Source organism: Sarcophilus harrisii, chromosome 2 (assembly GCF_902635505.1).
Source record: "Sarcophilus harrisii chromosome 2, mSarHar1.11, whole genome shotgun sequence".
Classification (NCBI taxonomy): domain Eukaryota; kingdom Metazoa; phylum Chordata; class Mammalia; order Dasyuromorphia; family Dasyuridae; genus Sarcophilus; species Sarcophilus harrisii.
In genome coordinates this window covers 219,974,347-219,991,487 of record NC_045427.1, presented here as the reverse complement: position 1 = coordinate 219,991,487, position 17,141 = coordinate 219,974,347, and the positions used below count along the sequence as shown (strand labels likewise).

Sequence of the window (17,141 nt, the reverse complement as noted above, 5' to 3'; positions counted from 1 at the left end):
GATCTGCTTTAGGAGAAGAATGTGTCATTAATCCCATATAAGTCATAAAAACGGCAGAGTTCTGGAATGATATTTGCCTATTTTTTAAACTAAGTGGAAGAGAGGAAAGAAAACAAGATGGAGGGAAATAGGAGAAATGAGGGGCTGAGTGAGGTAGGGGATTATTCCAGGGCCTTCTTCCCTCTCTAGTCAAGACATTAATCCAATCCTATTTCTAATCCCTCTCATTGGACCTTGAGAGGAAATCAGTAAAAAAAGAAATATGTTTGTTTTTTAGGGCCCTACAAAGCTAGAAGAGATCTTAAGAGATTACCTAGGCCCACACACCTTAATCCGACAGGCGGGGGAGTAACTTGCCTCCACACCTAGGTAATGGGCAAAACCAGTAATCAGACTCAGGTCTTCAGTTGCCAAAGCTAATGCTTCTATTATTATGTCATGATTTATGAGGATTTGGCTTAGTCCCCTTTTCTCAGGTAACTTGAGGGTCTGAATTATTAGAACATCATGGGATTTTGTCATATTTATAAAATCATTTCTCTTTATTTCTAGACTTGACTTAATAGCACAAAAAAGGACACAAAACTTAATGAAAATGAGGTCTAAGAAGCACAGCCCCCTCCTCACATTCTGTCCTTAATTCTGATGACTGTCATACTCTCCCCAGCCCTGGAAAATTTGGGTTGCCACTAATTATTCAACATCTACACAAAAATGTTACTTCACCTCTGTAAAGTGATCTCTCACTGACACGGAGACACCACAGGAGGCCATTTGGGTGGAGAGGGCTCATGTCAAAGTGCCCAGGCCCAGCTGGGGTCCCTGTGTGAGCTTGGTGGATTAACAGCCATGAGGAGGAACCAGAGTGGTTTAAGAAGTGCTTCAAGCTTTCCCCAGCGCTTTGGACACATTCTATAACAAGATTTTCACATCATGAGACTGGGAGGTGGGTGCAACAGGCAATATGATATGCATTTTACCAGCAAGGAAACTGTGGCAGCTCCGAATCAACTTGCCCTGATCATACAACTATTAGAGAGTCCGAACTGGGAGCTGAATGCATGTTTCACTTGATTCCAAGTCCAGTGCTCTTTTGGCTACACTGGCCTTCTTTATATACACTTACAGTTTACAAAGCATGTTCACATATATTATCTCCTTTGATTCCTACAAGCAGCCTTTGAGCAAGGTCTTTTTGCCTACATTGATTTTACAGCTGAGAGAATCCATCAAGGACAAACGACAGAGATGAGAATCAAAGCCAGGGTCTCTGATGCAGAGGTCACGATAGCGGCCTCCCACATCTCCAACACTCCGATGGATTTCTGACCTCATTCATGGGGTTCCTTCCTCCCATTTTTCCTTCTGGGGTGATCTTCTCCCCGTCATCCCACCACTCTGCCCAACAGGAGATCCTCCTAACATCTCGAAGGTTTTCCTCTTCAACTCCCGACATTCCACCGGTACCAATGGGGCGTACAGGCTGGCCACCCGTTACCCCTCATTCTTGCTGCCTGGCCAAGGAGACATCTCTTTGACATTTTGCTTGCTGCTGCTGCTCCTGCACAGTCCTTTGTTGGTAATGTGCTACAGCCCACTGACATTCTACTCCCCTCCCCTGCCATTTCTCCATCCCCATCTTGGTGCTCTGAAATCTTAAATGCTTTAGAGACTATGGCATTCCAAACATCCACAGTCATTGCCAGAATAATAATGACATTAAAGAGATAAACTCTGTTCCAGGGAAAAGACTGGAACCCTTAAAAGAACCATGCAATTTTTCTAAATTAATCCAACTCTATGTCTTCTTTTCAATTCCAGTCCCCACTCACTTACCCATCTACACTTCTGGCTGGGTTGTCTACCCAATCGCATAGCATAGTCTGGACAACAGGCATTCTTCATCCATTTGGTTTGTCCCATGTGGATAACTAACCAAACAATCATTGATTATGGATCACATTTATGAGGCTCAATGCAATCCATAAAAAAGACAATCTATAGGATTCTCCATCTACTGGAATCCCATTTTCATTTGGACTTGGCACAGCACACTCTCTATAACAGTGGAAAACACCTATGGTGAGCATTTATCTCTATTTTATGCCTCTCTTGATATCAGAGGGCTATGGAAGAAATCTATCTCCATTGTAGCATCTTTCAAGGAATCTTGTATTATTTTTAACATGTGTGTGAGAGACATTGGTTGGAGAAGAGCCTTGAGGTAGTATTTTGAACTACTGAATCAAATACATTCTTATAGTCAACAATTGAAAACATAAGTGGAATCTTGTACTTTCTATACCTTTTAATTCTTTACATATGACTATAAAAGATGTGATCTGCTAGAGAAAAATACTTGCAAAATTCTGCCTGTTACTTTCTCTATCTTCATCAATGAAATCTTCAATATATACATAGATCATTGTTAAAGAATAAATTATCCATAGGAAGCAGGTATATGAATGGATAGCTATTGATATTTTCTTAATTGCCTTTTAAAGTAAATAATAACATCCTTATATATTTTTCCAGATGTTTTTTAGTCTCTCCTTTTTTCAGTTATCTTGAGAATTGATCCTTCAGTGCCCTCAAAATTATACTGCCTCTAGCATGGATCTCATTTGTGACTATCTGCTGATAGTTCTGCTGCTCTTCCAGCCTTTTTCTTCTTTAAGATCATGAGGCAATGTGGTGATGATGCTGGATTTGGAGTGCTGGGTTCAAATCCTAACTCAGATGCTTACTACCTGTGTGATCTAGAACAAGTCATTTAACTTGTGTCCCAACTCCTCTTCTGAGAGGATACACCAAGTGAGAGGGCTTAGTTTGGATGGCTCCTAACCTCTCTTCCAGCTCTAAAGCTAGAATCTCTTGATCATTTTTAAATTTTCAGACAGTACACCAGGAAGTATGAAGGCAAAGTCCAAATGTGGTGGGCCTAATTGTCATTTGTGAAGAATAACCATTATCATAATTCACATTTATATAGCCCCTTAGGACTTGGCAAAATTCTTGACATACATTTTCACATTTGCTCCTTGCACAATACCTGTGAGACAGGTCCTATTATTGTACAAGAGGAGACCAATGCTAAGAGGAGTTAAATAACTTCATAAAGGTCATACAGCTATTAAGTATCTAAGGCACAACTGGAATCTAGATCTTATACTCTTTTCAAGTCTAGCTTTTTAGCTATGATGCTATAGACATCTTTACAAATGTAGTTCATTTTTCATCTCTTTGTTTTCCTCCTTTCAGTTTCACACTCGAATGCTCCCAGGATCATCTGGCTTTATCATCATACTTGTGATAAACTTTCTAGGTTTTTTTTTTCCCCTTCACAGCTTTTGATGTCTTCTCAGGCAAAACCACTCATATAGTAATAATTTACATTCTTCTTCTACTAGATTCTTAAAATGACATTGATCTTGGCAAGATCAAGTATTAATTTGTTACTTGGGGTGTTTTCTAGGCTCCTTTGGTCATTGTGGCAACTGATCCTATTCTTCAGATAAACGTTAACAGTCAATCTCAGTATCTGTTCTTTTATCCAATTCACACTTAGGAGAATCAAGAGTTTGTCTACCTTCTCATTTTTATTCTTCCAGTTTTCTATGGAGATTCTTTTCTCTAAAAAGTGGATGGTCTATCTATATGCCTCTGGTCAGCTGATTTGGAAATTACTACTACACTTGTAAACCACATGTTTTCTATTTGTTAGAATATAATGATAATGAGTTTCATTATTTGTGATGTTACTTGGTTGCCACCCTGTCCAAATATCTCTCAAACTCTTCTTGAAAAAATATTCAAAATACATAGCCATGAAAATTTTATATGATCTGCAAGTCTTTAGTTGCCTATATTTTTTAATCCTAATGACATTTTCCCAGCATTCTTTATGTCCATATTTCTACATCAGGGACTTAGTATATATTGATTTAATTTGGAAGATATCAAAGTTCTACTTAGAATTTGTTACCTACTCATTCTCTACAAAAGATGTTGTAATTATTTTCATGGTAGTCTTTCTACAAATATTCATCAAGAACATTGAATACAAAATAACCAACTTCCAATGATGTTTCTTGTTGGTTTGGGAAACACAAAAAAGGCAACCCCTTTATTTTTCTCTGACTCATCCTTTCATTTAGCTACAATGTCCTTTTGTTTTCCAGTTTCATTTTTTAGTGAGAACATTACTGTGAATATGATTTAGTTTCCTTAATAGACAGTGTGGTGTAGTAGATAGAAGGGCTGGTCTTGGACATGGGAAGACTTTTGTTCAAACCCTCCTTCCAACACATACTGGGTGGTTGTACAACCATGGGCAGGTCAAATCACTTAACTTCTCAGTGCCCTGTGGCAACACTATAAGACTATCAAATTACAGATTAGTTCTCTTATCTTCTTCCATACCAACAATTCCTCATGCCTTTGGAATCTAAATGAAAACAAAAAATGCTTATAGAATGTCAACACATTTTATAAGCAACAGATCAGTTTACAAGTGGACTTTTTTTAAAAGTGTGATTCTTAGAGCTCTTTGTCCTACCATTTTGCAAATAGCACTGCAGAAGCATCAGAGAACAATTTGTCACCGAGGGCCATTTTGTATTTTTCTTTTTTCCTACATTGCAGCCCACTGATGTTAACTAGCCTCTGGATCCTTAACCTTGGAAAGCAGTCAGTCTGTCACTAGCACTGTTGTTGAAGGTTTTATAGTCTCCTGGAGCCTATCAGAGTTGAAGTTCCACTGACTTTGCCACTGAGGGTCAACTTCCACACTATAATCAGGCATCTGAGGAAGATTATGCGGAATAGAGTGATAAGACCAAGCAAAAAAGAGGCCAATCACCCAAATCAGGTAGGGGAGAAGTTGAAAGTGACTATCTCTAGCTTGGCATATAGTTAGTTGTCATAATCATCTTAAGGCTGGGTATCACATAGGTTGGATCTTGTCAGAGATCATAAGCATAAATTAGGAGTTGATCCCTACATACTGTGGCTTATCAGTCCTGGAGGGGGCAGAAAGCACTATATTTAAAGGTGACGAAAAATGAATGGATCACTACAAAGGCTAAATGACTCCCCGATACAGAATCCCCATAATGGTCATGGAAATCTATCTTTCTTCCAGTCTCTTCTCGTATCCAAACTAGGTCTAAACCCCTATTAGACAAAACCATGAACCTGATCATGGTGTAGTGCAGCTAATGCACTGTGTGACCTCTAGCAAACCCCTTCATCTTTCTGGGTATCAGTTTCCTCATCTGTAAAATGCAGGGTTTAACAATATGATCTCTAAGGCCCCATTTATTTCTCACATGATAGCAAACATCTATATCACCAGTTTATGGGACCTGGGATTAGGAGTAAAAGGTTCTGACTTTAACCCAAGGGCTTGGTCATTATTGGGGGGAAAAAATCTCTACCCATTTTCCTTTTCCTGCAAAAACAAAAACAAAACAAAAAAAGATAAAGGAACCTCTATCCCCCAACACTGAAGTTCTAATAAACCTGTGCTTTATACAGAATCCTATCAATCAAATCTCAGGGAGTCTTAGTTTCAAGTTCAAAGGCTAAACTCAGGTAGTCTACCAGAATCTCAAGCCCAGCACCATATTCTCCACCTTATCCTATGACCAAATTGGGGGGTGGGGGTGGGGGAGGGATATGCACCTCAATTAAGCAGGAAATGTGCTCTTCCAACAGGAACAAGCTGGCATCCTTGTTAGTGGTGGAACCAACTACCCCTTGAAGTAGTTGACTACTAAAAGTGCCTCTGATTGAATCACAAGTACGAGGAGATACCCCACATCCAGGAGATTACTCAGGACAGAGAGTAGGTGTTGATTATTAAACATTAGCTGAAATGGAATGTTTCCTGAGCAATCTCAGAATTCCACTCGGTAAAGGTACTCTGCTGTTCCAGACACCTTGATCCTCTCAGAAGAGCAGAAAACCAAATCAAGGTAAAGATTAGTATCTCCTGAAGACCCTCCACTCCACCCCAAATCAGTGGCCAGTGCCGACAGCTCAAGGTTAGGTCATGGCCTCCTCTGGCACCAGCCAGTGCTCGCATCTCATGGATTTACTGGTGCAGCTTGCATAAGTTGGGTCAATGTAACGATCCAAAGTGCCCTGGCCCAGAGGTACAGAGTTTCATCCTAGCTGAAAGTAGAATCTCACCATCATCGGGAGCTGGGGGAAAGTCTAAGTTGTCAAAGAGAAGAGGGTCCCCGTTGGTTCAGATCTTGTCTTTGAGGTCCCTCTCCATGTCAAAGACTATGAGTTTCTGATTCCTCAGTAACTCTGAGGTGTGAATTACAGGAGTACCGTGAGTGATAGTGCTATTCTTACCTAGAGTGCAAATGCAGATTGATGAGACTCAATTCAACATTTATTAAGCACCTACTATATGCCAGAAACTATGCTAGATGCTAGATGGAGATACAAAGACAAAAACAAAACAGTTTCTGCCTTCAAGGAGCTTCTGTTCAATTACTATAGTAATATACTTAACAGGGATATAGAGAAACAAATACAAAATAATCTCTGTGGGAGGGTTAACAGCTAGAGGGGAGAGGAGACTCAGGGAAAGCTCTATTTGGGTGGGGGAGGTTGAACTCAAGTCTTGAAGGATTTTGAGTAGTGGTGCTAAGGGAGGAAAGGTATGGAAATGGAATGATGGAGAAGGTGTATTTGACTGGAACACACATGAAAGGGAGTGACAAAATTGAGAAGAATTCTACATGCTTTGTTAACCAGTTTGTATTTTATCCTTCAGGGCAAGAAGCAGCTATGGAAGATTGTTGAGCAAAGACTTGGTGGAGTCAGACCTGTGTTTTAGGAATATGGCAATTGTGTAAAGTTTTAATAGAAGAAAATGAAGACGGACACAGAGAATCTATAGAGGACTGCCATATTCCAGATGAAATATGATGAACATCTGAACTAGGAAAGTAGCGGTGAGTAGAAAGAAGGGGATGAATATGAGAGAGGTTATGGAGATAGAATAGACAAGATTTGCCAAAAAATAGGAAATAGAATTTATGAGGGAGAGAAAAGTTTCAAAGGACTGTGGTGATACATTCCTACAAAATAAGGACTTTTGGAGGACCAGTCAGGGAGGGATGGAGCTGGGGAATGTTAATAATGAACTCCACCTGGGAGGTGTTGAACTTTAAATGTCAATAGGGCCCACAGAGGTACCCAGTAAGGATATGTAGGCTCAGTGTCCAAAATCGCCAACTAGGATCACATGGTCTTATTTATAATCGCTAGTCCAGGGACTAACCTCTGAAGAAAGCAAGGAGCTAGTCACTTGGGAAATCACAGAGCAAGGCAAAGGTCTAAAAAACCTCCAGGACAAGGTTTGGTTTTGAAATTGCAATGTCAGTACAGCACTGGAGCATGCCTCCCTGGGGTACCAGGCAGCAGTATTTGTGTTAATTTGTACCTCAAAACTTTAGGTGCTTTCTTCAAGTATCTCAGAACTATTGATTCTCAGAGCTGACCTACCTAAGTCAGCCCTCTGACTTGAAAGGGCATTGCTCAGTCTTTGACCAGGTTCTTTTCTCATCAGGTTCTATAGCCTGGGACTACAGAACCCTAGTTGGTATAGGATATGGGTAGGAGAAAGAGGTAAAAGATGGTAGCTTCAAGGATAATAAATAATGTAATCAATTCCTTCCAAAAGCCCTCCTCCTCTCCTGGTAAATGTCATATATACCACCCCCAACACACACACACACACACACACACACACACACACAAACAAACACACACACACACACACACACTCCTCTTGGATCCAAAACAAATGATTTCCCCTTCCAAAATCAAACTTGCATCAATAAACTCAGAGTGGCATCTTCCTAATTCTTAACCCTAAACTACTTGAAAAAAGGGAATTGCATGTCAAAATGTTAAGCCTAAAGACTGACTCATTCAAATTGAAACAGCCTATACACACATACACACACAAACACACAGTGGACTTGAGGATGTGATTTTTAAGATTAATGGGGAAAAAATACTTTATTAAAAAAATCTCTCTTTTTGTGCCCCCCCAAAAACGGTAAAGTACAGCATTTATTTATCCAAAAAAAGAAAAAAAAGCATTTACCAAAAATTTATTTTACACTAAGTGAGGATAAAAATAAACTCACATTTTTCTAACGGTTAACACTTGAATTGTAATTCAAATCCTCCACAATTATTCCTTGCTATTTGCAGGCCTTAGGTGATTGCACAGAAGTTTGAGACCTAAGGATTTTGAGTCTCTCCAGAATGAACCAACCATGAAACACCCCTGCTTGTTTGGGCTGCCAAGCCCACACATACTGACTCACCAGAACTGCACTCTTGGCAAGCTTTTTGTATGTGCTGGAATGCAAGGAAGCTTTTAACCAAAAGGAAGGCGTTAGTGTTAAGGCTAATTTCTGGAGAAAAGTATAGCAAAGGTAAAAGGGTACACTGTGATACAAGGGAGAAGAGAAGGGCATGATTATTGAACTAAAGTGAAAGGAGAGAGAGAGAGATGGGGCAAGGGATGAAACAAGGTCTTCCCCTAGCTGACTCCAACTGCAACTGTCCCACAGACCTGATAGCTGACTGACCTTGTTACAGAAGACAGACCACCCTCAGAACAGAAGTATAGGATCTCTATGAGAGCTCTCCTACTAAATCCCACACTCTGTTGTATTCCCTGTTAAGAACAGAGAGGGATATACCCAAGATAAGCGCCAGGGCTTTCCAGGGCCCTTCCAAAGGAAGACTCAAGATCAGTGCTAAAAAAGCTATCTATAGTTGGGAAAGGACAGCCAGATTGGCCGAAGGCAGTGAGCTGCTCTATGTCAGGGGCCACCATCTGCTGTACGATGAACATGTCAGTCTCACTGGTGGGGAGTCCATAGTAGAATGGACAGGACACTGGACTTGGAGCTGAGTGCTAGTCTGGACTCCTGGCTCTGCTACTTACTACATGTCATTTGACTATTCCAGGCCTCAGTTTCCTCATCTGTAAAATGAGGGGGTTGGACCAGATAACCTCTGAGGTTCCCCTACACACACTCAGCTCTAAATATAAGATCCTGGTAGAGTATAAACTATTAGAAGCCAAGGACCATTGTTTACACCTCCTAGTATTTCTTTGCACCCAGTAACAACTTGGCACTTAACCTTCTGAGTGAATGGAATGAAGTTTCATGGTGAACCAAGTGCACCTGCAATAGAGTCTCCTAATGCTATTAAGGACTATTAAGGAGAGGGCTGGTGAACATCCCAAAAAGAAAGCAATCATCACAAAGGGCACAGCTTTCTCAAAAACGCCCTAACCTCATCTGTTGGCAGGCTAATTATCAGACTGCTGGATAAGGAACATACAGTAGGTACAGTTTCCCGAAATTTCATCAGAGCATCTGACAAAGTCTCTTAGACTATACTTGTGGACAAGATGGAGGGATGTGAGTTAGCTAGATGGCAACTTGGCTGGGACGATTCCAAACTGGAAGAATGGCCATCCCAAAAGAATTGTCGTCAAAGAGTTTGTGGTTGGCTTCCATCTCTAGCTGAGTACCCCAGGGATCTATGCTGTTTGACATTTTTATCAATGACCCAGATAACAGTGAAGGAAGCATATCTGTCAGATTTGCAAATGGCACAAAGTTGAGGAGAGCCACCATGTGGTATGACAAAGTCAAGATGCAAAATATCCCTTAGCAGGCTAGCCTGTCCATCCCCATGTAACAAATAAGATGGAATTTAACAAGGCTAAGAGTCAAGTCTTACACTTGGGCTCAAAAAGTCAACTTCGCTGGAATAAGAAAGATTGGGCTACTTTGGAAGGGTGTGGCTTCTCCCTCACTAGAGGCCTTCAAGCAAAGGCTGGGTGGCCTCTTGTTGGCTATGATACATGCAGATTCTTCTTAAGAGGACAAGTCTGGATTAGATCCCTGGCCAGATTCTGGGATTCTTTCCGGACTCTCTGCTCCTGGCCTAATTTCCAAGTGCCTGGACATTGTGTCACACTTGACCTCGTCAGGCTCCTTACACATCCTTGTAATGTTTCCCTCCCTTTTCCCCAATTTCCAAAGAAGCAAAACCCATTTCTCTGAGCTCAAAGTATTGGGACAATGGAAAAAACATGACTCCCTTGTTCTTGCAACATCAGAGATCCTCTTCCTCCCACCTCAATCAGATTAACTCAGCAGAGGCTGGGCTAGAGTGAACTGTCCTAAGTTGGCAGTTCTAGGGCATCAGCAGACACAATACTTGTGCTTCCTGCTGCAAGGCACTCTATAGGGGTCTTCTTGGAGAGAGAGTCTGCTGGGGACTGGCAAGGCAAAGGCAACTGCCTGTAGATCAGAACTTCCCAACAACCAGTATTATGTGACTACTGCATGCAAAGGATTAAAGGTACAAAAAGGACAGTCTCTGCCTTAAAAGAGATTGTAGTTGACTAGGGAGCAAACAGTGACATTCAGATTAGAATGGGCTGAGGGAATACAACTTGTTACCATCCAGGGAAAGGAAAGCAGGCCAAGAAGCAGTGAAAAACTGCATCAAAAAGTGCAGGGCTTCTCATCTTCTTCCCCACCTCTTTCCATTTCCTTCCTTCCCCCTCAGAGGTCTTCAAATTCACCAAGTCCCCAGTAGGACCAGGGATTTTCCCTGAGGACCCCCCTCTCCCACCTGCCCAAGCATCATAGCAGAGGCTTCCCTATAAACAGCATATTCCCCTATCCCTACCCCCTCCACCATAGAGAAACAAGTGTTCTTATAAAAATCCGAAACTTCAGAAAAGCCCCATCTTGCTGATCAGAAAGCCATCCTCTTTCCCCTTTAGCACCTACTTCTCTCCATTAGTAAGAGAAGCCTGTCTCAGATACACTTGCAGAATGGAATATCCCTGTCAACCCCCCCAACACTGATGGCCTGAGAAAAGAGTCCTCAGAAGTTTTCTGAACTCATTTGTTTGAAGACTCCTGCCTGGAAAATAACCAAGTGCCCCAAGGATGCTCACGAGGCACAAGGGATCTAGGGAGGCTGGGTTATGATCTTAGAATCAATCAACAACAACAAAAAAAAAACTTACTTGTATATACACAGAGAAAAAGAACAAATTTGGGAACCAAAAACCTAGCTTCTCTTATCCATGTGATCTGAATTGCTCAGCTATGGTGACCACTCCCATTTTTAGCTGCTTATGTTCTTACCTAACCTCCAGGCCCAGTCTCAAATACCACCATTTCCCCACCTGATCCCCAGTCCAGAGAAGCTCAAATCATTACACTTTGGTACAGAATTTCACTGTGTGTTTTTTAGTATAGATCTTTTAAGAGTGCAATAAGGGCAAAGGAGAGACCCAGACAAAATGCTTAGGGAAAATTTAAGGCAAGAGAGAACAGTTTTATCTGGAGTTGGTAGTGGACAGAAAAGAAAGGCTTCATGGAGGAGGTGGTGACCAAGCTAGGCCACAACGGGAGAGAGAGATTTCAAGAAGCAGAGTTGGGGAGGGAGGGTGCTCCAAGCATGGAACAGACCTCTCAAGGGCCATGCCCACTTCTTCCTTCAAGCAAGCCTTCCTGCCTTCCCCTCTGAAAAACCCACCCAATTGAATGGGGAACTTCGGTCCAAACAACACAGTGTTTTGAGGACAGATCTCTAGAATGGCTATCTGTGGAGCCACTCGGGGTGTGACCAGCCAAGGCCCAGGACGGCAGATCAACAGCATGGATCGAGGAGGGGGAACCAATCCCACCCCTCCACCTTTTCGTGGCCTCGAACAAACAGGAGGACAGGCACTCTGGACCCTGCTTGGAGCCAAGGCTTGTGGGAGAAGGGAGCGGCCACTACTACTACAGTGAAAGTTGTCAGCAGGCGGCCTTCACAGTCAGAACCAGTGACTCAAGAAACTAAGACTTTGTGGGCCTGCTGCGGGGTTGGGGTGGATGGGGGGAATGAGAGGGACCTCTCACCTTTCAAGTCACAAGATCCCCTGCCCCATATTCCAAGTTATCCTGAGGATCCTGCAACAGACTCAACATCACCTGGATCCTTCTAAAGACCCAAAAGGCAAATCAATACTTGTGCTCTGCCTCCTGCCCATCAGCTTGTTGGAAAAGTAAGCAAGGGACCACCTACCAAGGCACTCTGCCAGCACCAGGGGCTCCAGAGCTGCCCCCAACGCCCCTGCTATCAGGGCGTCTTCAGTGACAACGAGGTAGGTACGTTCGCCCCTCCACCACCCCAACAACTCGCAACCAGCCCTGGGATGGTGGCAATTCATTTGGTCCAGAGAGCTCTCATTCCCTTGAACCATACTTGTTCCCTGACCAAGCTCAAGAAGGAAGCATTCCAGGAACTTCTGTGGGAGAAAAAAATGTGGAAAAGGTATCCGCGTCTCCCTCCCTTCTTCCCTCTCTCCTCTGCTAGCACCTTCATGCTATTCCAGGGGGCCACTATGACTATCAGGTCTTCAACACCTCCCGGTCCCTCATTCTGCCTCCTCTAGTTCTGGTCACCGTCACACGCTAGGAGAAGGCACAGACAAATTGGACTGTGCCCGGGGAGGGTGACCGGGGCGGTCAAAGGACTAGAGAACGTGCCGCACAAAGATCAGTCAAAGGAAGTGGAAGAGTTCAGATTACAGAAGAAGAAAGGGGGCCTATGAAAAGTGCTTCCAAAGTATTAGAAGGAGGTAGAAAACAGATTAAGTGTTCTGCTCATTCCCAGAGGACGGAACTAGGAGCAGTGGATGGAAGGTGCAGAGAGGCAGGTTTTGGCTTGATGTAAGGAAAAGCTTTCTATCGGCGAGCACCCTCCAGAATGGGACGGGCAGCCACACTGGCGGGCGTGCTCCCCCTCGCTGAAGGTCCTCGGGGGGAGGCTGTGGAGGGCGTAGCTTCGACAGGACAGGCTCCGAGAGCCCTTCCAGCTCTTAGATGCTGCGGTTCTGGCCTGCGACAGCTAACCCGGCTGTTTGCTAACTGACCCAACGTCGCGCCATGGGAACTCTGCAGCCCTCCAAGCTCTGGGAGTGCCACGTCTCCGCCTGTGCAGCATCGCTGGAGCGGGGGAGACCGTGTAACCCCGTGCTCAGATCTCTTCCCGGGCCCCAACCCACTGGTGACTGCGGCTGCACCCCCACTGCTTCTGTGTCAGGCTGGAAGGAATACTGTTAGGAAAGAGTATACAGGATCAAGCAGTGCTGGGCTCCTGGGCCACCACTGCTGTATCCTGCAGAGCTCCATCGTGGATGTCCTCATCGACCTTCTCCACCCATTGTGGGCTTCTAATTGAGCCTCCTCATTAAGAAGTGAATCTCCATCATTAAGAAAGACTCCCCATCCTGGCCCCAGATTTCAAGATGCATGAACATTCTTGGGCTTAGAAACAAGGAGGCGGTGGGAGCCCCCGACGCGCGGCCTGCTGCTCCCCGAGCATTCAACCTCAGGTGTCTGCATATGTGTGTGCATGCATGGGCCGGGGGGCCGGGGGTGCGTGTGGTGCAGGGGGGTGTGCATGCACACATGCACATCTTCGCAAAAGCTATCTATGGCCATGAAAAAACCAAACAATTTGGGAAAAAGAGTTTCTGGCCACGGAAGAACCGTTGCTCAGAGAGGCCCAGTGCTCTGTGGCAGTCAGCCAGACCCCGAGACCGGGACATTTCTAACTCAGTCTCCAAATCCAACCAAGGAGGACAGAGCTTGCCTCCACCCAGCTCACTGCCTCCATGGTGTTCATCCGAGCCTCCCTGCTCAGGCTGGTGAGCCACCAGGAGGCCCCGTGAGCAGACGGCATCCAGAGGAAATTGCCCCGAATTCCTGGTCACCAAGCACTGTGACAGGCCCAGGCCGCACCCCCGAGGCCTGCTGGCCATCACCCCCACAGAAGGGTTCTTTGCCCCGGCCAGAGCACAGCCGCGTCCCAGGGACCCTCATCTGTCACTGGGGTGTGGTGGGGGTGGGGGGTCCTGTGGGCCCTCTGGCCTGCCCCACCGCAGGATTATGTCAGTCCGCTGTCTGGGCCTATGGAGGAGGTGCCTGGGCAGACCTGGGGCGGCCCTGCCACCAAGCAGCTGCCATTCCACAGCTACATTCCTACACCACTGTCAGAGGACACCCTCCCAAAAATGTTCACTTCATCCCCAGCAATTGCTCCCCCTTCCCTTGTGACCCTGCTCCTCCCTACAAAGAAGCCAATGCGATCATTGCCAGGAGGCCTCCCATCTCACCTCACATCAGATTGGGGGCCCCTCCACGTCTCAGTCTGGGTTCCGCCTTGTCCCCCACCCCCAGGTGCCAGGCCCTGCTTCAGTGGCCAGTCAGAGAGGACGAACAGGATGCTAGGAGCTGTACCTGTACTGTTACACCTCCTACCACCAGGAGGACTGCTAGCCCCTTCTGCCACACCCCAGAGATCCCAGCCCCCGCGGGCCCGAAGGTGGCTCTGGCACCCCCCCCCAGGTCCCCCTTCTCCCCCGCGCCCACCGCCCGGGTCTGCTATGGCTCTAGCTTCCCCAGCGTGCTCTCACTGGCCAGGACAGCCCCAGGGGGCCCTGCCGAAGCCCCTCCTGCGCCCAGCCGGCATTTCTGAGCTTCGGGTCCTCGCTCCGTGGCCCCGCCCACTTCACACTCAACAGCAGAGTGTCACCCCATCACCCCGGGGTGGAGGTAGCACAGGCCGACTTACAAGATACGTTACTTGCAGCTAGAGAGGCCCGAGGCAGGTGGAGAACGCCGCCTGCCCCGGCCTCAAGGTGGCCTCTGTGCAAGGACCACCAGACTTGGGTTTGCACGTGCAGCATGAGAGACAGCAGGCCTTCAAAGCCAGAGGACCTTCCCCGTCCCGCAAGAAGTAAGCCCAGTGCTCTACTGCCTATAGAGATCTGCCCTCCCTCAGCGTCCCCCCAGCTCCCACTGCGGCAAGTGCTCTGGGTCTGTGCTGGAAGGAGCTCCAAGGGAAGAAAACTCGCTCTCCCCATGTATTTAGGGCCCGTCCCCAGTTTTAGGGAGTTCGCGGGATAATGTTGTCCCAAGGTTCACCACCTTTGGGTCCCAGAATTGGGCAAGGTCTCCTATCAAGACAAACTCCACCACATCCAAGTAAGGCAGCCCCCCAGCTCCTCCCCCACAGAGATCCGTGAAGGCCGTGGCAGCCCCGGAGGCGAGCAAACCCCACGCTGTCACTGAAGGCCCAAGGGAGGGATTCCTAAGTGACTCCAAACTTTCCAGTTCGATACCCTAGGGCCAGGAGGATGGATGGGGGTGCCATCAGATTTCATAGGGAAGTTAGGACGGACAGCTTTAGGGGGGAAGATGATGAATTCAGCTTTGAACATGTGGGACTGAAGATGTCAGTGGTAAAGTCTGGAGAAAATATCCAAAGTACAGCTGGAGGCAAGGGAACTCAAGGGAGCTCAAGGAAGAAAATATAAGTTCCTTCAGTTCAGGAACTGTGTCTTAGTTTATCTTTTATCTGGCCTATTCCTTATTACCTTAGAATGTCAGCCCAGCAGACTCCCTTCTACCCCATCCTTATCCCTGCTAGTTCAAATCTTCCTCCTTTCTTTAATGCCCAGCTCAAATCCCACCTCCACAAAAGCCTTGCCCAATCACCCCTGCCCCGATTCTGCCTCGAGCCAGCGCACCCCACATGTGCCCATTTTGTGCCCCGGGCAGGACCTGAACAGAAGGGCAGGGTTTTGGGGAGGACCCCAGACCCCGGGTCACCCTCCGACACCTCAGGAGGGATGGGGTGAGACACCTCCCGGGGGTGGGCCGCCCGTGTTTGCCAATAAAGACAAAATGCATTCTGGAACTCTTCCCCAACTTGCATCTCCTTGAAAAGGGGCAGCATCCGTGTAAAATGCAATTAACATGAGACTTGCTATAACCTTACAAACTGCATCATGTACAAGCAGCTTAATTACGGTGTAGGAATCCGAGGAGGAGTACTGAAAAGAGAAAGCTCCTGAGAGGACAGGGTTCTGAGGGAAAGGGTGCTCTCAAGGGCCCCTCCGAGTGGCCAGGAGGCTCAGGAGCTACATACAACCCCTCCCCAAGCTGTACCTAGGGCAGGCTGCTGGGGCTTTGTTTTAGGGCATCCAGATTTAAACAAATATTGAAGCCCACGTCTGCTCCTCTCCCACAGTGACCTCACGGTGTCCCGAGTCTTCTCCATAACAGGGGCTTGTGTCCCACCGTGCTGTGTCCATCTATCTTCTCTGCAATTGGCCTGGGGAGGGCTCCCTCCCACCCCTGCACCACAATCACTACTTAGGCACTGGCTCCGAGCAGTACAGGCTGCTCTACTGCAGAGCCCCCTCCACCAACAGCATCTGACTGTACCTGCCAACCAACTTTCCCATATCCACCTCTTCACCGAGTAGATTTTCCTGCTGGGAAGATGCTGCATTGGACAGCTGATAGGAATAGGCCGCCTTTGCCTGACAGTTCTATTTCTCATCGTAAATTAATGAATTGGTGCTCTGGCTTAACAGCCAGTCTCTTATGGGCCTCAATGTGCCCCAGCGACCCAGGGCCTGATCCACCTTACAGGGAATCAGTAAAAACCAAGACCCAGAACCTGCAAAGCTATTGTCTGATCCTGGGCCTAGGGAACCCCAACAAAGTCCAGCCCTTTGAACAGCCTCTCTTCACTATCATGTGGTAACATTAATTTTGTAAAAAACAAACAAAAAAAAATCACAACAACAACAAAAATAAATAAACAAGCAACTCTGACAGACTTAAGAACTCTGATCAACTGAATGATCAATCATGATTTCAAGGGACTGACGAAGAAGAGGCCCTACCTCATGACAAGGAGATAGTACATTAAGATGCAGAATGACAGGTGCACTTGGGGATGTGGCCAATGTGGGAATTCATTTTGCTTGACTGTGGTTATATGGTATAGAATTCTGTATCTCTTTTTCTGGTGGATGGGGTAGAGGGGAAAAGTTAGGGAAGAAAAAAATGAATGCTTAACAACTGAAAAATATATAATTTTTTTAAAATTTAGAGTAAGCTCTTTAAGGGAAGGGATTATGTCTTAAAGAGTTCTTTGATTTTCCTGGGATTTTGCCACAGCCTTAGACACACAATAGGTATTCAAGAAATATC

The 17,141-nt window shown here is 45.7% G+C and overlaps 1 protein-coding gene across 18 annotated transcripts in view; it reads right to left on the bottom strand.

Moving 5' to 3' along the window:
• The window catches only part of CAMK2B (calcium/calmodulin dependent protein kinase II beta), a 282,693-nt gene that overhangs the window by 139,366 nt on the left and 126,186 nt on the right, over positions 1-17,141 (bottom strand). Inside the window, exon 1 of one of the 18 annotated variants that reach the window (XM_031951527.1) lies at positions 727-2,683. The exons of the other annotated variants lie outside the window; for them this stretch is intronic. Within the exon in view, the coding sequence (XP_031807387.1) occupies positions 727-793 (67 nt within the window). The 5' untranslated portion in view covers positions 794-2,683. Of the gene's footprint in view, positions 1-726; positions 2,684-17,141 lie in introns of those variants that run through there. 18 annotated transcript variants of the gene reach the window in all.